Source organism: Oncorhynchus mykiss, chromosome 9 (assembly GCF_013265735.2).
Source record: "Oncorhynchus mykiss isolate Arlee chromosome 9, USDA_OmykA_1.1, whole genome shotgun sequence".
Classification (NCBI taxonomy): Eukaryota; Metazoa; Chordata; class Actinopteri; order Salmoniformes; family Salmonidae; genus Oncorhynchus; species Oncorhynchus mykiss.
The window spans coordinates 60,969,347-60,990,131 of record NC_048573.1 but is presented as its reverse complement, the minus strand read 5'-3'; the positions used below and the strand labels follow the sequence as shown (position 1 = coordinate 60,990,131).

The 20,785-nt window shown below is 46.2% G+C and overlaps 1 protein-coding gene across 2 annotated transcripts in view; it reads right to left on the bottom strand.

Moving 5' to 3' along the window:
• The window catches only part of LOC110531229 (plexin-A2-like), a 435,878-nt gene that overhangs the window by 82,269 nt on the left and 332,824 nt on the right, over positions 1-20,785 (bottom strand). For both annotated transcript variants that reach the window (XM_036988562.1, XM_036988563.1), the window contains exons 17-22: positions 20,519-20,612; positions 5,499-5,738; positions 5,095-5,238; positions 4,124-4,358; positions 1,209-1,351; positions 174-442 (exon numbers count right to left, since the gene is read on the bottom strand). In XM_036988562.1, coding sequence (XP_036844457.1) covers positions 174-442; positions 1,209-1,351; positions 4,124-4,358; positions 5,095-5,238; positions 5,499-5,738; positions 20,519-20,612 — 1,125 coding nt within the window. The remainder of the gene's footprint in view (positions 1-173; positions 443-1,208; positions 1,352-4,123; positions 4,359-5,094; positions 5,239-5,498; positions 5,739-20,518; positions 20,613-20,785) is intronic.

Here is a 20,785-nt window from a genome sequence, read left to right as displayed (position 1 = left end):
ATCTCTACTTCCCCTCCCATTCTGCCCACAGCAGATGTGCTCATACTGCATGTGTGTGCATAGATGTGTGTGTCTGTGCATACATGCATAATGCATCTGTGTGTGTGAAAGTGTAAATGTTTATGCATGTGTGTGTACATGTACAAGTGTGTATGAAACTGTATGTCTCTTACCTGCGCAGCAGTAGTTTAGGGTGGTTCTTGCTCTCCAGGTTCTTGTCGATGAGGTCAGAGAGCAGGTGTTTGAGCACGTCGGTGGCGTACTCCAGTTTGCCCTGCAGCGCAGTCATGATGAGAGACGCCACGTTGCCGCGGTCACGCATGGAGAAGGAGCGCTGGAGCTCCAGAGTTCTGATGAAGGTTAGCAGAAACACCTTGTTGTTGATGAGCTGAGCGAAAAGTTTCAGAGCCTTCTCTGTGCTCAGCTGGCCGTTACCTGACACCTAGGACATACAGGACAGGATACAAAGGGTTAACATGCCACATGACAACACATGGTTTCTGTGCTACGAGTTCTACTTTAAACAACTTCATACACACCCAGATTGTTCCATGCGTGACAGAACTGCACTACTGCTTTTCTTACGCTCAGTTGATCATAAAGGGGCATTGTGAGGCGCTAGCATACAGTACTTTCTGCTGTTCCTATTGGACCTTTATTCCTCCCACTATCACACCATATCACCCTCCTACAGTCAACAGGCTGACCCTAATAAGCCTGCATACGTTGTCCTGTTACCCATGTACCCTAATAAGTCAACTCATCCAGCAACTCACACCCACCCTGTACTCCTCTATAAAGAATAGCAGTGTATTAAAGGGACTCTGTGGAGTGTGTTTCAGTCAGTCTGTCCCAAGTAGAGGAGGTCTCAGGGCTGCCAGCGAACAGGACATTACCCACTTCATTACTCCTGATGAAGGACGCGCTAGTGGGTGAAATAGACGCACGTCGGGATACTGTACTGGGACCTGCGTGTGTGTGTGTGTGTGTGAGAGAGAGGCCAGAGAGGCAGAACGACACACGAGTGTCAGTTTCCCCCTGGCACTGTGGTGCTTATGGAGGGCATGCTGCAGGGGTGGAGTGGAAGCTCTCTCTCACTCTCCTTTTCCTCACTCTGTCTCTCCTTTCCTCATTTCTCTTTCCCTCTCCCATCCCCCCTCCATACTTTTCTTTGTCTACTTTTTCTCTCCATCTTTCTCTCTCCATACCTCCAGTTCTCTGAGAACAGGGTGGTCCTCGATGCCAGGGAAAAGGACTCTCATGGCATAGGTCCGGTAGTCCAGGTGGGGGATACCAGCTCTGTCCAGATCACTGGTCAGCTCGTTGATGTCCGTCTGCAGCTCAGCAAAAGCTGGAGGAGGTTGGTAGAGAGAGGAGAAATTAACCGCACTGTTAGTATGGATCAACTGATTTCAGACCTGCTGGTTTAATTGAAACCATAGATCTCCATGTATTAGTATGTACGCCCACTAGCTATGGTGACCCCACCTCCCACCTCCCACACACACACACACACACACACACACACCCTTCTGGTGGCCAGTAAATTGGCTGTACTGTACAGTATCTGAGCTCCGGTGTGTTCCCTGCTGTTAGGGGCTGCAGGTGAGAGCTGGTTAATTGGTCCCTTAACTGAGTCCTGCTGGGCCTTGCTCTGCCCTGCGGTTGTCCCCTTAGCCTCTCTGCAGCCAATCACAGTCATATCTCCCCCATGCCTACAGCCTGCTCCCCAACACCCCTGCTAGCCCAGCCCAGGGCCCAGGGATCAGGCATACACCCCTGGAGGGGAACCCAGGTACCTAGCTGCCCCTCGAAATCCACCCTTGGTGCACTACACTCTTCCTGAACACAGATGCTGTTTAAAACATGACCCTTCGGTGTGTCTCCTCGCCTGTGTGTGTGTCTGCTTAGAGTATCTGTCTGTCTGTCTGTATGTGTCCAGGGCTTTAGCTCTATAAGCCCCATGTAGCTGTGTGCTGTTCAGCTCTGTTCACACCCCCCAGCTGGGCACTACAACAGACATAGAGCAGACCTCACTATGAACCTCTCTACTCTGCCACAGCCCTGACACAACCCAGAGAAACAAGACAATGACATTTAGAGGATATAACCTTCTAGTATACTAAGTCTTCTATATGTCCTATCTTTGTAATTATGTTTGTTAGAGTTATTCTATGTGCTGTATTTCTGTATGTTAGAGTTATTCTATGTGCTGTAATTCTGTATGTTGTTGTTATTCTATGTGCTGTAATTCTGTATGTTAGAGTTATTCTATATGCTGTTGTTGTTCTATGTGCTGTAATTCTGTATGTTGGAGTTACTCTATGTGCTGTAATTCTGTATGTTAGAGTTATTCTATGTGCTGTAATTCTGTATGTTGGAGTTATTCTAAATGCTGCAATTCTGTATGTTGTAGTTACCCTATGTGCTGTAATTCTGTATGTTAGAGTTATTCTATGTGCTGTAATTCTGAGTGGTAAAGCTGTCTTCAGGCTAGCTGGAGGGAATACATACAGTAACTTGCCTGTTCTTCCTCTGGGCCCAAGGTTCAAAGGTCAGCTGGTGCAGTGAACAGAAGCGTGCCCTGTCTGTACTATGGCCCACCAGGGGTGTGTGTGTGTGTGTGTGTGTATGTGTAGGGCAGCAGAGCTCAGCACCAACACAGATTTATTAGGATTTAACGAGGCCTGCCTAACAATCTCAAATGAGGCCATGCCTTTACAACAAACTCTGAAACAGACACTGCCACACACACACAGACTGAAACAGTGTGTTTAATCAGTGTGTGTAAGCCAGTGTGTGTAAGTCAGTGTGTGTAAGTCAGTGTGTGTAAGTCAGTGTGTGTGTGAGCCAGTGTGTGTGTGAGCCACTGTGTGTGAGCCACTGTGTGTAAGTCAGTGTGTGTAAGCCAGTGTGTGTAAGTCAGTGTGTGTAAGTCAGTGTGTGTAAGCCAGTGTGTGTAAGCCAGTGTGTGTGAGTCAGTGTGTGTGAGTCAGTGTGTGTAAGTCAGTGTGTGTAAGTCAGTGTGTGTAAGTCAGTGTGTGTAAGTCAGTGTGTGTAAGTCAGTGTGTGTGAGCCAGTGTGTGTAAGTCAGTGTGTGTAAGTCAGTGTGTGTGAGCCAGTGTGTGTAAGTCAGTGTGTGTAAGTCAGTATGTGTAAGCCAGTGTGTGTAAGTCAGTGTGTGTAAGTCAGTGTGTGTAAGTCAGTGTGTGTAAGTCAGTGTGTGTAAGTCAGTGTGTGTAAGTCAGTGTGTGTAAGTCAGTGTGTGTAAGTCAGTGTGTGTAAGCCAGTGTGTGTAAGTCAGTGTGTGTAAGTCAGTGTGTGTAAGTCAGTGTGTGTGAGCCAGTGTGTGTGAGCCAGTGTGTGTGTGAGCCAGTGTGTGTGTGAGCCAGTGTGTGTGAGCCAGTGTGTGTGACCCAGTGTGTGTGTGCCTGTGTGTGTGTGTGCCTGTGTGTGTGTGTGTGTGTGAGTGTGTGTGTGTGTGTTTGTGTAAGCCAGTGTGTGCTAGCGATATATAAGCACCATGTGCATTTAGTGTGCCACGATCAGCATCAAAAACAGGGTCAACTAAACAGCAGAGACTGACTCACTAACCCAGATTCACAATAACTTGTATTACATTATACAACACATACCACCAGTTATTTACTTATTACACAGAAGCATCAATGTGTGTCTTTCATGTGATTATAACATGCCTTAGTGGAGCCCAGCTAGCTAGCTCAGTCTTAAACCCTACAAGGAAACTGGAATCAAAGTGTCTCAAAATAGCTATGTAGAGCAGAAGAGGACCAAACATAATTGCTTAACTCTTCACAGACATTTTGAGAGACTGATTTCAGTTTCTGTACCTGTGATGACATGACTTTGTTGCTGATGGAGGATAAGGATATAGGCTAGTGTACATGATTAGCGACTCTGGGCTGAACTGACCTTCCGTAACCCTAAGTTTTTGCCTAGCACTACACAGTCTAGACCAGGGTTAGTTTGTGAGAGTTGCAACTAATAGTATGTGGTTTATTTGCTGAATGTCTATGGATGTTTCCCTAGATGCATTTCAATGTTACTGATAGCCAACTAATAGTCTGTGGTTATTTTGTTATCTAAATAAAGTGTTACTCACCTTCCTTGCACTCCAGGGCGACCCGGGACTCCAGGTTGTCCATCTGCATCTGCAGGCGCTTCAGGGTGAGGTCATTCTCCCGCGACTTGCGTTTGTATGCGATGAGGACGAGGATGACGATGATAAGGAGAAGGCCTCCGCCGGCGGCGATGGAGACGATGGCGGGAAGGGTGAGCAGGCTGTCTGACAGGATGTGGACCGCCCCTGGAGATACGTGGAGACCGCCCACCTGGACCTGATATATATACACACACAGTATATTAAAACACACACACAGTATATTAAACACACACACACAGTATATTAAACATGCACACCCATAGTATATTAAACATACGTACACACACAGTATATTAAACATACGTACACACACACACACACACACACACACACACACACACACACACACACACACAGTATATTAAACATACACACATGCAAACACACACACACACACACACAAAGTATATTAAACACACACATGCAAACACACACACATAACAAACACACAGGCACACACACACACACACACACACAGTTCGATTCAGTTAAATAAACCCATACAGCACACAGACACAGTGTGCATAGACACACCCACCCAGACACCCAGACACCCCGACATGGAGGACAGTGAAGAGTGAAGTTCTGGGGGCTTGAACTCAATAAGTGAGAAGACTGGTAGAAATAATTGCAGTGGATTCTTGCAGAACCTTTTGACAGCCAGAGCCCAGTTACACTGCCGTGTCTTTGACCTGTTTCTCTCAGCTGAATGAACAACCACAAGTGCAAAAATAATGGAGTTTACAGGTCAAACGTTATGGAAAATAAATCACAGACACTCTGACACACAGAGACAGAAAAGAGAGACAGGAGGAGATGGTGTGCGTCTGTGTGTGTGTGTTTGTCAGTGTCTGTTTCAGTGTGTGTTTCTGTGTTGTTGTGTGTGTACTTGGACAGACTGATTGAGGTACCATGACTTTGTACTGGCCCGTGAGGTTGGGGGGCTCACACAGCAGCTGGGTCTCAGACACAGTGACTGAGCAGGGGGTCTCCCCAATCAGTACAGTGTAGTTGAGCTTCACCCCCCCTGAGGCTGGGGGCACCAGGTTTTTGCCCTGTGGGGGAGAGGAGGGGGATAAGGAGGGGGAAACATAGCAAAGCTCAACTAAGGTAATATGAAGCCCCTCAAAAATAATCATTGGTTGTTATGGTGCAGTAATGATGACACAGTTATAAAATGACATTCAAATAACCTAAACCCTCTCTTGGTTTCTACAAGCTAGGGCTAGTCCGGGTTGCTATCTAAGTGCTGTCCTTTACAGAGCTTTATCCATCCATTTGATTGATTGATTACAATCTCAGTAAGCTCCCATACCTTGAGAATGATGGGCGAGCCAGGCTTCTGCTCCAGGACCCCATTGGTGCTGAGAGGTTCAAAGTATGGGTTGGGGTAGTAGAGGAAGTTGGTGTTGTTATAGACTAGCAGAGTCTGGACGTTGTTGAAGATAAAGCCAAACTCATCAGCATGTTTGACAGTGTCCAGGCCTGGATGGTACTCTGCCACCAGGGACGGAGCAACGCAACTCATACTGGTGCTATTCAGAACCTTACACATCTGCGAGAGGGAGGGAAAGAGAGAGAAAGAGAGAGAGCGGTGAAGTAGAGAGAGAGAGAGAGAGAGAGAGAGGTGAAGGAGAGAGAGAGCGAGAGAGAGTAAGAGGTGAAGGAAAGAGAGAGAGGTGAAGGAGAGAGAGAGAGAGAGAGAGAGAGAGAGAGAGAGAGAGAGAGAGAGAGACACACATTAGCTCTTGAGATACTTTATTCACCAAAAGATGGAACCAGGCTACTGAAGGGATCCACACTAGCCAGCCATCATGCTCTAATAATCTAAGCCCTCCAATATGAGACATGAGACATGAGCAAGTCAAGCGGGATGAGGTGAGACAGACCGTCTGGCTTTACTCTTTTCATTCTAAAAGCTGAACGAGTATATTCATACCATATAGCGTATCAACCACCTACTGTAATACCATGTAAAGTCGAGAGTTTATTGAATGTTACACTTAATACAATAGCACACACTGGCATAGCTAAGTGCTTAAGGCTGATAATGTGCAAATCAAGCACAGCCAGCAGCATATCACCCTGCATACCACTGCTGGTTTGCCTCTGATGTTAAGCAGGGTTGGTCCCTGGATGATAGACCAGATGCTGCTGGAAGTGGTGTTGGGGGGCCAGTAGGGGGCACTCTTCGCTCTGGTTTAAGGAGATTGCAGTGAAGGGGACATTGCCCTGTATAGGTTGCTGTCTTTCGTATGGGTGTCCTGACTCTCTGTGGTCATTAAAAATCCCTTGCACTTATTGTAAGAGTAGGGGTGTTAACCCTGGTGTCAAGGCTAAATTCCCAACCTGGCCCCATTCATTCATATCAACCTCCTCATTCCTAATTGGCCTATATCACTCCTCACCTCTCCAGCTGATGTGTGATGAGCATTCTGCCACAAGCATGGTCACCATGCATCACCCAGGTGGGTGCAACACATTGGTGGTGGTTGAGGTGAGTTTCTCCTACTAAAGTAAGTACAGCAGCTGTTAGAAACGTGCTATATACTGTACATTCATCCAATGAAATATTATTACTTTCAGAGACAGTACGTTTTCAGTTTTCATAAAATGTCTCCTGTAGCTCTGAGGGAGCCTCAAGCTAAGACATGTAAGAGGACAGGGGGGCATGAGGGGATATCCCCCAATCACTTGGTCATATATCCAATCTGGCAGGTTGAGGTGAAGTCATGGCTTCTTGAATGATATTCATTTCCATCTGTATGCCCAGGAGCAGATATTTTCCATCTGTATGCCCAGGAGCAGACATTTTCCATGTGAGGGAACAAGCTTCAGCACTACGAACAGTAGAGGAACACAATAGATTACTGTGCTGCACTCCTGCTGCTGCCGGAGCCTCTCTCACTCTTTCCTTCACTCTCAGCAGAAACTTAAATTAGAGCCAAATGTCTTCAAAGCTCTGTAGCGCCAGCAGAGTACCACACCTCTTACCTGTTGTCCTATGCTCTAGTCTAGAGCAGTGTTCGTTCAGATAGGGCAGGTTAAGCCTGATACAGAGGCTATTTCTTTTGGGCTATTGCCTGTGTACATTTGGTAAATCTACTTGTATATTTTGTATGCTATGACGCTTTCACCATTGGATCACCAAGACCAGCAAATAAATCTTCACTCTGATGAAGTCAACCTGCCCTGCCTTCTGCTGATTTCATGCCTTTATCACTATTTTACAATTACATACGCTAATCAAAATATTTTCTAGACAATATCATAAAAAGGGCCATCTGATAGCCTCAATAAATAGACACAGATTTGTAGTTACATGTATAGATTTGTTTTACTTGACTTAAACTTGTGACTGGACTCCACTTGACTTGCTCTTACAATGCATGACTTGGACCCATTTTACTTGGAACTCAACTTGAGACTCGGACCTTGTGATTGCTTGTGAATAATAGTGGCTTGCTCCCACCTCTAGTGTACAGAGTGAGAATTGTCTTAGTTACCACAACCATGCTCTTTGAGGTAGAACTGCAGAGTACAAGAGTATTCCCATTCTTCCCCATGCAGGAAGGAATCGTAGGATGCATTATTAAGTGGCTCGCTGTATGGTAACTTAGTCTTTGGGCTGGTCCTGCTGGAGGCCCGTGGAGGACTGGGTTGGGTTCAGCAGGAAGTCGGCTCTGCTACTGGGTTAAACGAAACACAGTTCCCACATTACAGCTGTCGCCATGTGTGCTGCTGCGGCTGGACTCGATGTCTGTATAATAGCCCACATTACAAGGTCTGAACACTCCCTCTACTCCCGCAGTGTAGTGACATTGTACATCTACAGTCTAAGTTTGCATGTCAGTGAGAGAGAGAGAGAGAGAGAGAGAGAGAGAGAGAGAGAGAGAGAGATAGAGAGAGAGAAAGAGAGAGACAGAGAGAGAGAGAGAAAGAGAGAGAGACAGAGACAGAGACAGAGTGAGAGAGAGGAAGGAGAGAGAGAGATAGCGAGAGAGAGAGAGAGAGAGGAGAAGGAGAGAGAGAGAGAGGGGGGGAGAGAGGGGAAGGAGAGAGAGAGGGGAAGGAGAGAGGGGGGAGGGGGGAGGAGAGAGAAGGGGGGAGAGAGAGAGAGAGAGAGAGAGAGAGAGAGAGAGAGAAAGGGAAGGAGAGAGAGAGAGAGAGAGAGACACACACACATTAGCTCTGCTGACACATTTTCTCCAAGAATCTTCTACAGTAATCCTATTATATATTACAGAGAAAGCTTAGAATAGATGACAGTTATAGAACAAATACTGAAAAACCTCATGTATACACTGTTCTTATCGTGTGCTATTATTATCAAAAGCTGCTTGTGAATGTATTTACTTATTAACTTAAAACATTCTGGCCAATAAGTCCCTTTTTAACTGCAAATAAACACTAATTCACTGTCATAGTTTTGAGCAAATAAGCTTTTTTAATAGCTACGAATACACTTGATTTCTCTCACACATTGAGACAGTAAAAAGTAAAAGTTCAATGTTGCTGTAGTCTCCATGTTTTAACAGTGGTGTGTTACAGAGAGGCACAGACGCCACCACAGCATCCCACTCTGCCTGTCTGTCTCTGTCTTGGTTGGAACACAACGGAACAGCAATGCATTTGCAAGTCAACTGCAGTACAGTATGGCTCCCACTACCATCTGTTCAGAGCTGGGCTAGATAGGTGGAAGGATGCTGCATGTTTTTAACACACTCCTTCAATACTCTGTGTGTTTGGGGCGGTGAGAAATCATGTCTCCCTCTCCCTGAATCCTGTCTTCTGAGAAAGGCTGTCATATAAGACTCAGCCATGACTTGGATGTGATTTAATGTGATGTATGTAGATCTAAAGAGACCAGTCAGAATAAGACACCGAGCTTAGTGCCTATAAGGTTAGTGGTCAGGGTAGTGAAGGGGGAAATACTGGCTATGTCAGGGTAGTGAAGGGGGAAATATTGGCTATGTCAGGGTAGTGAAGGGGGAAATACTGGCTATGTCAGGGTAGGGAAGGGAGAAATACTGGCTATGTCAGGGTAGGGAAGGGGGAAATACTGGCTATGTCAGGGTAGTGAAGGGGGAAATACTGGCTATGTCAGGGTAGGGAAGGGAGAAATACTGGCTATGTCAGGGTAGGGAAGGGGGAAATACTGGCTATGTCAGGGTAGTGAAGGGGGAAATACTGGCTATGTCAGGGTAGTGAAGGGGGAAATACTGGCTATGTCAGGGTAGGGAAGGGGGAAATACTGGCTATGTCAGGGTAGTGAAGGGGGAAATACTGGCTATGTCAGGGTAGTGAAGGGGGAAATACTGGCTATGTCAGGGTAGTGAAGGGGGAAATACTGCCTATGTCAGGGTAGTGAAGGGAGAAATACTGCCCATGTCAGGGTAGTGAAGGGGGAAATACTGGCTATGTCAGAGTAGTGAAGGGGGAAATACTGGCTATGTCAGGGTAGTGAAGGGAGAAATACTGGCTATGTCAGGGTAGTGAAGGGAGAAATACTGCCTATGTCAGGGTAGTGAAGGGGGAAATACTAGGTATGTCAGGGTAGTGAAGGGGGAAATACTGGCTACGTCAGGGTAGTGAAGGGGGAAATACTGGCAATGTCAGGGTAGTGAAGGGAGAAATACTGGCTATGTCAGGGTAGTGAAGGGGGAAATACTGCCTATGTCAGGGTAGTGAAGGGGGAAATACTGGCTACGTCAGGCTAGTGAAGGGGGAAATACTGGCAATGTCAGGGTAGTGAAGGGAGAAATACTGGCTATGTCAGGGTAGTGAAGGGGGAAATACTGGCTATGTCAGAGTAGTGAAGGGAGAAATACTGGCTACGTCAGGGTAGTGAAGGGGGAAATACTGGCTGTCTGAGTAGTGAAGGGGGAAATACTGGCTATGTCAGGGTAGTGAAGGGGGAAATACTGGCTACGTCAGGGTAGTAAAGGGGGAAATACTGGCTATGTCAGGGTAGTGAAGGGGGAAATACTGCCTATGTCAGGGTAGTGAAGGGGGAAATACTGGCTACGTCAGGGTAGTGAAGGGGGAAATACTGGCAATGTCAGGGTAGTGAAGGGAGAAATACTGGCTATGTCAGGGTAGTGAAGGGAGAAATACTGGCTATGTCAGAGTAGTGAAGGGAGAAATACTGGCTACGTCAGGGTAGTGAAGGGGGAAATACTGGCTGTCTGAGTAGTGAAGGGGGAAATACTGGCTATGTCAGGGTAGTGAAGGGGGAAATACTGGCTACGTCAGGGTAGTAAAGGGGGAAATACTGGCTATGTCAGGGTAGTGAAGGGGGAAATACTGGCTACGTCAGGGTAGTAAAGGGGGAAATACTGGCTATGTCAGGGTAGTGAAGGGGGAAATACTGGCTATGTCAGGGTAGTAAAGGGGGAAATACTGGCTACGTCAGGGTAGTAAAGGGGGAAATACTGGCTATGTCTGAGTAGTGAAGGGGGAAATACTGGCTATGTCAGGGTAGTAAAGGGGGAAAAACTGGCTACGTCAGGGTAGTGAAGGGGGAAATACTGGCTATGTCAGGGTAGTGAAGGGAGAAATACTGGCTATGTCAGGGTAGTGAAGGGGGAAATACTGGCTATGTCAGAGTAGTGAAGGGGGAAATACTGGCTATGTCAGAGTAGTGAAGGGGGAAATACTGGCTACGTCAGGGTAGTGAAGGGGGAAATACTGACTACGTCAGAGTAGTGAAGGGGGAAATACTGGCTATGTCAGAGTAGTGAAGGGGGAAATACTGGCTACGTCAGGGTAGTGAAGGGGGAAATACTGGCTACGTCAGAGTAGTGAAGAGGGAAATACTGGCTACGTCAGAGTAGTGAAGGGAGAAATACTGGCTATGTCAGGGTAGTGAAGGGGGAAATACTGGCTATGTCAGAGTAGTGAAGGGGGAAATACTGGCTATGTCAGGGTAGTGAAGGGGGAAATACTGGCTATGTCAGGGTAGTGAAGGGAGAAATACTGGCTACGTCAGGGTAGTGAAGGGAGAAATACTGGCTACGTCAGGGTAGTGAAGGGAGAAATACTGGCTATGTCAGGGTAGTGAAGGGGGAAATACTGGCTATGTCAGAGTAGTGAAGGGGGAAATACTGGCTATGTCAGGGTAGTGAAGGGGGAAATACTGGCTATGTCAGGGTAGTGAAGGGAGAAATACTGGCTACGTCAGGGTAGTGAAGGGGGAAATACTGGCTACGTCAGGGTAGTGAAGGGGGAAATACTGGCTATGTCAGGGTAGTGAAGAGGGAAATACTGGCTATGTCAGGGTAGTGAAGGGGGAAATACTGGCTACGTCAGGGTAGTGAAGGGGGAAATACTGGCTACGCCTGGGTAGTGAAGGGGGAAATACTGGCTATGTCAGGGTAGTGAAGAGGGAAATACTGGCTATGTCAGGGTAGTGAAGGGGGAAATACTGGCTATGTCTGAGTAGTGAAGGGGGAAATACTGGCTACATCAGGGTAGTGAAGGGGGAAATACTGGCTGTCTGAGTAGTGAAGGGGGAAATACTGGCTACATCTGGGTAGTGAAGGGGGAAATACTGGCTATGTCAGGGTAGTGAAGGGGGAAATACTGGCTATGTCAGAGTAGTGAAGGGGGAAATACTGCCCATGTCAGGGTAGTGAAGGGGGAAATACTGGCTATGTCAGGGTAGTGAAGAGGGAAATACTGGCTATGTCAGGGTAGTGAAGGGGGAAATACTGGCTATGTCAGAGTAGTGAAGGGGGAAATACTGCCCATGTCAGGGTAGTGAAGGGGGAAATACTGGCTATGTCAGGGTAGTGAAGAGGGAAATACTGGCTATGTCAGGGTAGTGAAGGGGGAAATACTGGCTATGTCAGGGTAGTGAAGAGGGAAATACTGGCTATGTCAGAGTAGTGAAGGGGGAAATACTGCCCATGTCAGGGTAGTGAAGGGGGAAATACTGGCTATGTCAGGGTAGTGAAGAGGGAAATACTGGCTATGTCAGGGTAGTGAAGGGGGAAATACTGGCTATGTCAGAGTAGTGAAGGGGGAAATACTGGCTATGTCTGGGTAGTGAAGAGGGAAATACTGGCTATGTCAGAGTAGTGAAGGGGGAAATACTGGCTATGTCAGAGTAGTGAAGAGGGAAATACTGGCTACGTCAGGGTAGTGAAGGGGGAAATACTGGCTATGTCAGAGTAGTGAAGAGGGAAATACTGGCTACGTCAGGGTAGTGAAGGGGGAAATACTGGCTATGTCAGAGTAGTGAAGGGGGAAATACTGGCTATGTCAGAGTAGTGAAGAGGGAAATACTGGCTACGTCAGAGTAGTGAAGGGGGAAATACTGGCTATGTCAGGGTAGTGAAGGGGGAAATACTGGCTATGTCAGGGTAGTGAAGGGGGAAATACTGGCTATGTCAGGGTAGTGAAGGGGGAAATACTGGCTATGTCAGGGTAGTGAAGGGAGAAATACTGGCTATGTCAGAGTAGTGAAGGGGGAAATACTGGCTATGTCTGGGTAGTGAAGAGGGAAATACTGGCTATGTCAGGGTAGTGAAGGGGGAAATACTGGCTATGTCAGAGTAGTGAAGGGAGAAATACTGGCTATGTCAGAGTAGTGAAGGGGGAAATACTGGCTATGTCTGGGTAGTGAAGAGGGAAATACTGGCTATGTCAGAGTAGTGAAGGGGGAAATACTGGCTACGTCAGAGTAGTGAAGGGGGAAATACTGGCTATGTCAGGGTAGTGAAGAGGGAAATACTGGCTACGTCAGGGTAGTGAAGGGGGAAATACTGGCTATGTCAGGGTAGTGAAGGGGGAAATACTGGCTATGTCAGAGTAGTGAAGGGGGAAATACTGGCTATGTCAGAGTAGTGAAGAGGGAAATACTGGCTACGTCAGGGTAGTGAAGGGGGAAATACTGGCTATGTCAGGGTAGTGAAGGGGGAAATACTGGCTATGTCTGGGTAGTGAAGAGGGAAATACTGGCTACGTCAGGGTAGTGAAGGGGGAAATACTGGCTACGTCAGGGTAGTGAAGGGGGAAATTCTGGCTACGTCAGAGTAGTGAAGAGGGAAATACTGGCTATGTCAGAGTAGTGAAGGGGGAAATACTGGCTACGTCAGGGTAGTGAAGGGGGAAATACTGGCTATGTCAGGGTAGTGAAGGGAGAAATACTGGCTATGTCAGAGTAGTGAACGGAGAAATACTGGCTACGTCAGGGTAGTGAAGGGAGAAATACTGGCTACGTCAGGGTAGTGAAGGGGGAAATACTGGCTATGTCTGGGTAGTGAAGATAAACAGCATAGGGTTTTATATGGATAGTGATGAAAAACAGCATAGGGTTTTATATGGGTAGTGAGGAAAAACAGCATAGGGTTTTATATGGATAGTGATGAAAAACAGCATAGGGTTTTATATGGGTAGTGAGGAAAAACAGCATAGGGTTTTATATGGGTAGTGAGGAAAAACAGCATAGGGTTTTATATGGATAGTGATGAAAAACAGCATAGGGTTTTATATGGGTAGTGAGGAAAAACAGCATAGGGTTTTATATGGGTAGTGAGGAAAAACAGCATAGGGTTTTATATGGGTAGTGATGAAAAACAGCATAGGGTTTTATATGGGTAGTGATGAGGGAAATGGTGTATCTGAGTCCCAAGATGTGCAGCCATATCATGCTGTCAATCATCTCAGGGCTCGTATAGGCTACTATGACGGAGCAGATAATAATTATCTTGCCACCCACAATCTTAGAAAAGCCTCAGGTATTCTACTCCAACCAGACTAGTACACATTTAAATGAATTATGAAACATTTATTTTCAGCAAATATTGTTCCTTAGCTATCAGTCCAATCAGTCCAATCAGTCCTATCGGTCCTGTCGGTCCTTAGTATTTATCCCTTTCATCATCCAGTATACAGTTGCTCTAGGGCAACAGCTATGAAATCATTTGAATCTTGCCTCCTGACAGGCACTGGATGAGGATGGAGTAGTACGTTGTACAGCAGTTCACAGTCTAGGCCCTCTGGTTGAATTCATTAGCAGAATCTACTGCAGTCTGCAGCAGCCCACTCAGCCCAGGCACCCTGCGCCAGGTCTCTGACTTGGAGAGAGGGAGGCAGTAGAGGAAATGGGCTTCAGGGGTCATGAGTACAAGAGAGGAGACAGCTCTGTTAGGTCAAGGGTCAAAGATTATGTGAGCAATATTCTGGCCAATGACTGATATTAGTAGCTGACATCAATCCTACCCCACATCCATTTCCTTCCATGTCCTCTTTGTTTCCACCAGCTGTTCATTCTGACAATATGGCTCTGATATTAGTCGTATGGATGGATGGATGGAGAGTTGAGAGAGGAGGGGATGGATGGATGGTGCAGACATAGTGGATGAGGAGAAAATAACCTGACAAGACTAGAAGACGTAGGAGCTGAGAGGTTATTAACCAAGCCTTTATCATGATGTAATTGAGAGGGAGCAGGATGTATCTATAGTGGAGTAACCGTATATTCCTTCATTCTATCTGAGTGTTCATTATAGACTGAGTGGACAAAACATTAGGAACACCGTCCTAATATTGAGTTGCACTCCCTTTTGCCCTCACAACAGCCTCAATTCGTCAGGGCATGGAAAGCGTTCCACACGGATGCTGGCACATGTTGACTCCAATGTTTTCCACAGTTGTGTCAATCTGGCTGGATGTCCTTTGGGTGGTGGACCATTCTTGATACACACACGAAAATGTTGAGCATGAAAAACCCAGCAGCGTTGCAGTTCTTGACAAACTCAAACCGGTGAGCCTGGCACCTACTACCATACCCCGTTCAAATGCACTTAGATATGCTGTCTTGCTCATTCACCCTCTGAATGGCACACATGTCTCAACTGTCTCAAAGCTTAGAAATCCTTCTTTGACCTGTCTCCTCCCCTTCATCTACATGGATTGAAGTGGCATTAATAAGGAATAATAACTTTCAACTGGATTCACCTGGTCAATCTGTCATAGAAAGAGCAATTGTTACATTCCCCAGTTTCTGTGTTGTTTTGGGTTTGTATGTGTTTGTATGTGTGTATTTCAGGAAATGGCTTCCTGGATTCTAAGCAGCCGATTGATCGGCCCCATCGACGATTGGAGCTCTGACCCCTCCCCCTCGTCAGGGGAAACAGCTGTTTTCATTTACCAACTCCTTCTCCGGCCAGATAAAAGCCAGTGTTCCTTTATCAGGAGAGAGAGCTTCTGTGATGTCCTGTGTTGGTTGTTGCTCAGTTTTGTTGAAAGTCTTTTTTTTGTAGCTGCTACTTCTGAGGTATGTGTGCGCCAAAAGGAGTCAGTGTTTTGGATTAGTGAAATTGTTCACTGTAAGTTATTAATCATTCTGTTTCATTTGTTCCCAGGGGAGGAAGGGGAAGGCATCTTGGGAGTGCTTAGGCAAGAGGCCTGCGGGCATACATAACCCGTAGTATTTACTGTCTATGCACGCTAGTTAAGACCTGGGCGGACCACCCCCTGTATTTTGGTTAGGGGCAAAGGTGCTAAAAGGGTAGGTAGGTAGAGGGTAGGTAGTTAGGTAGGTAGAGGGTAGGTGGATAGGTAGAGGGTAGGTGGATAGGTAGAGGGTAGGTAGAGGGTAGATGAATAGGTAGAGGGTAGATGAATAGGTAGAGGGTAGATGAATAGGTAGAGGGTAGATGAATAGGTAGAGGGTAGGTGAATAGGTAGAGGGTAGGTGGATAGGTAGAGGGTAGGTGGATAGGTAGAGGGTAGGTGGATAGGTAGAGGGTAGGTGGATAGGTAGAGGGTAGGTGGATAGGTAGAGGGTAGGTGGATAGGTAGAGGGTAGGTGGATAGGTAGAGGGTAGGTGGGTAGGTAGAGGGTAGGTGGGTAGGTAGAGGGTAGGTAGAGGGTAGGTGGGTAGGTAGAGGGTAGGTAGAGGGTAGGTGGGTAGGTAGAGGGTAGGTAGGTAGGTAGGTAGGTAGAGGGTAGGTGGATATGTAGGTAGAGGGTAGGTGGATATGTAGGTAGAGGGTAGCTAGGTAGGTAGAGGGTAGGTGGATAGGTAGGTAGAGGGTAGCTAGGTAGAGGGTAGGTAGAGGGTGGGTGGGTAGGTAGGTAGAGGGTAGGTGGGTAGCTAGGTAGGTGGATAGGTAGGTAGAGGGTAGGTGGATAGGTAGGTAGAGGGTAGCTAGGTAGGTAGAGGGTAGGTAGAGGGTAGGTGGATAGGTAGGTAGAGGGTAGCTAGGTAGGTAGAGGGTAGGTGGATAGGTAGGTAGAGGGTAGGTGGGTAGCTAGGTAGGTAGAGGGTAGGTAGAGGGTAGCTAGGTAGGTGGTGGGTAGGTAGGTAGGTAGGTAGAGGGTAGGCAGGTGGGTAGGCAGGTAGGTAGGTAGAGGGTAGGTAGGTAGGTAGGTAGAGGGCAGGTAGGTAGGTAGAGGGCAGGTAGGTAGGTAGGTAGAGGGTAGGTAGGCGGGTAGGTAGAGGGTAGGCAGGTAGGTAGGTAGGTAGGTAGGTAGGTAGAGGGCAGGTAGGTAGGTAGGTAGAGGGTAGGTAGGCGGGTAGGTAGAGGGTAGGCAGGTAAGGTAGGAGAGGGGTCTAACTTTTACTTTCTTTGCTTTGGTTCCGTCCAGACCCTCCCCACCTCCTGTGTTAAGGAAATAAATTCCCTGTAACCGGTAATATTCTCTGCCGCTGTCACCCTTACCCGCACCTACAATCACATACCTCTTTCACTCCATGGGGAGTTGAGTGTAGCAGGGTGTTGCGTTCCCTCCTCCAAGAGGCGTACGTAACAGCAATTCATGACATATTTTGTACACTCAGCGTATGCCTCTTGGGGGTGATGTACCATTTCCTAGGAGGACAAAGTTCTAAAGAGAGCTGTCTGATTGCATAAGGACTGTAGGTGCTATACTGCTCTATAGACCTAGTGATGTATATGTCTCTCTCTTTTAATCAGCTCAAAATGCTGCTGATCGTTTCCACTTCTGACAATCAAGCCTGCGTCCCAAATGGCACCCTATTCGCCTATATAGTGCACTACTTTTTACTAGGACCCATAGTCGTGCACTTTGGGAAGCAGGCTCTACTGTATCTATTTCATTATGACATCACATCAGACATCTTAATGGGCCAGAATGTGGCAGGGGAAATTCTTTAAGAGAAGATAGGAGAAAATTAGGTTCTGTGAGAGGAAAAATACACCTTTTGCTTTAATCAGAGCCAATGATTAATGTTTCAGTTGTGAACCGGTGACAGGTATAGAGCGTGTCACGAAAAACAGTGTCTCCCTTTCTGTGCCTTCTTCTTTGTGAAGAATCGTGTGCAGGTGACAAGAGGGAGGGCGGGAGATTGAGAGGCAATTTAGTGGGAGGCAGATGACACTTTGAAGGCTGACTTGACAGGCCCGCTCTGGGCTGGGCCCTGATTGCACGGCTGCTGCTGCGCTGTTTGCCTTTCCCCTGTGACAAAGACGAGAGGAAGGGATGAAGAGATCCATAATTGTAACCTAGGCAGTTAATAAAAATTCACACAGCGGCTTCTTCTCTTCTCCTCCTTCTGGAGCAAGGAAATCAAAGAGGAGCCGAGTGTCTGTGAGAGGCACTCTGTATGTGTGTGTGGCGAAGTGAGACTGCACTTTAAAGGAGAACGCCGCTGAGCGTTCAAAGCTTTCTGCTTTCACCTGAGTGACACAGCAGACAGCACCCACACACAAGTCAAATCCTATTTCAGCTCAGAGGCTTACAAGAATTCTTACTGATCTGATCCAGTTCTTTTCGTGTGAATAAAGCAGTGAGTCTGTCTTTCATTAGAACCAAAATGACTGTGTTTCTTCTGGGTTTCTTCATATAAAAGGGTCTTATGGAGAAATTGTCCATACATGAAGACATGTAGTAGAACAAAAGCCTAGGGAAGGGTTTGCAAACTGGCGGCCCGTGGGCTGAATTTGGCACGCAGGTGATTTTATTTGGCCCTCCAAGTTTTCTAACCAACAAAATATATATATTATTTTTTGTTACTGTTGGACGTAAAAACACCAGCAAATAAAGTGATTTACAATTTTACTAAGTATTCCTACACATAAGAGATACATGTGATCATATACAAATGTAAGCAAGGTTTAAAATGATTGTTTTAGTCAAATATTATATGTTTGGGCTTCTTGCGGTCAAGAAAAAATGTAGTTGAAGGTCCCTGGCCTAGAGCACAGTTCTGATGTTGGGTACTGAAGCAATCATGAAGAAACACAGGCACCTCAGAACCACAGTCTGTCTGAGTGGGGGAGGGTTGTGGATGCAGAAGGTATGGAGACACTACTTTGGAACAAATATGTTCAGAGATTCTCTAAAAAGATTATCTGAGACCCAAAAAGCAAGATTCTAGTGAGGTGTGAGACGGAAGTCATTATATAATAAGACCATTAAAAAGATACTTGAGAACGAGGTCATGATGGTGGTGTTGTGTGTGTATGCATGTATCATTTCTGTGACTGTACAGTATGCATCTGCCTAAAGTTTGTGCTGTGTTTGAGTTTGTACTATAAATGTCTTTATGATACGCTGCATTTCCTGGCATGAAGCACTTGTTCCACAATACCTGTTTTCCCTCCCTCCCTCTACTCTGCCCTCCCCACCTTCACCCTGACCACCCACCCGACCTCAACATTGGAAAAAGACCATTCCCTTAATTAAACATGTACCCAGAGGACTAGAGCATAAATGCAATTTGTAACGATTCCCCCGCCTGCCCGGCCTTGATTATACAGAGAGGGGCTCTTTATGCTGAACAAAGCCTTCTGACAACACTTAATCTTCCATTAGAACCCACTAGGAACAGAACAGCCCCCGGTCTTCCCCAGCCTTCCAAACCCACCACCATCCAACCCTTCCCATGCCCTCCAACCCTCTCACCCCTGCCCGCCAGCCCCCCACGCTCCTACCCTCAAACCCACCAGCCATCCACCCTCCAACCTGCTCCTACACTCCAGATTTACAGAAAAGTGTCTGAGGTAATTCAAATTCAGGCTGAAGTCTCAAACCATAACAACAAGGCTAAGCAGGTTAGAGAAAGACTGTATAGAGCTGTGGCCCTGACAGACTGGAGCCTGATTGTGTTAAAACTCTCTAATTAAATACTGCATGGGAACCCCTCTCCATCTGCTCCATTAACTTATTCGATATAGGGGGCGCTCTTTTAATTTTTGGATAAAAAAAAGTTCCCGTTTTAAACAAGATATTTTGTCACGAAAAGATGCTCGACTATGCATATAATTGACAGCTTTGGAAAGGAAACACTCTGACGTTTCCAAAACTGCAAAGATATTATCTGTGAGTGCCACAGAACTGATGCTACAGTCGAAACCAAGATGAAATTTCAAACAGGAAATGCCCCAGATTTTGAAGACGCTGTGTTCCAATGTCTCCTTATATGGCTGTGAATGCGCCAGGAATGAGCCTACACTTTCTGTCGTTTCCCCAAGGTGTCTGCAGCATTGTGAAGTATTTGTAGGCATATCATTGGAAGATTGACCATAAGAGACTACATTTACCAGGTGCCCGCTTGGTGTCCTCCGTCGAAATTATTGCGTAATCTCCAGCTGCGTGTATTTTTCCATTTGCTTCAGAGGAGAAACCCAACTGCCACGAATGATTTATCATCGAATAGATATGTGAAAAACACCTTGAGGATTGATTCTAAACAACGTTTGCCATGTTTCTGTCGATATTATGGAGTTAATTTGGAAAAAAGTTTGGCGTTGTAATGACAATTTTCGTTTTTTTTTCTTAGCCAAACGTGATGAACAAAACGGAGCGATTTCTCCTACACAAATAATATTTTGGGAAAAACTGAACATTTGCTATCTAACTGAGAGTCTCCTCATTGAAAACATCCGAAGTTCTTCAAAGGTAAATTATTTTATTTGAATGCTTTTCTTGTTTTTGTGAAAATGTTGCCTGCTGAATGCTAGGCTTAATGCTATGCTAGCTATCAATACTCTTACACAAATGCTTGTGTAGCTATGGTTGAAAAGCATATTTTGAAAATCTGAGATGACAGTGTTGTTAAAAAAAGGCTAAGCTTGTGAGTAAATATATCTCTTTCATTTCATTTGCGATTTTCATGAATAGTTAACGTTGCGTTATGGTAATGAGCTTGAGGCTATGATTACGCTCCCGGATACGGGATTGCTCGACGCAAGAAGTTAAGACACTAGCTAGAGCATTAAGGGAGATTTGAAATATGGTTTGTGGGGAGGTTGGGGGTTAGCAGGACAAGCATTTGAATGACTCAATCATCCTCCACATCATCTATGTGTGTGTGTGTGTGTGTGTGTGTGTGTGTGTGTGTGTGTAGTACTACTCACGTTGACAGACTCACGGCCTCCGTACTTGACGCGTATCCTAGGCTCCTGAACCACATCCAGATTAGTTCCTGTCACCATCAGAGGAGTGTGGCCGCTGTTTCACACACACAGAAAAGTTTTACAAACAAACACACCGGACTACAACACTTCCTCTCCAAAACGTCCTGCCTGCACAAGCCTTTGTCGGAAGTTTTTACCTCAGATAAAAATTTTAAAAAGTGTTTTCAGAAGATAATAGGTTTTTGAGGTAAGTAAATGATTAAAGAG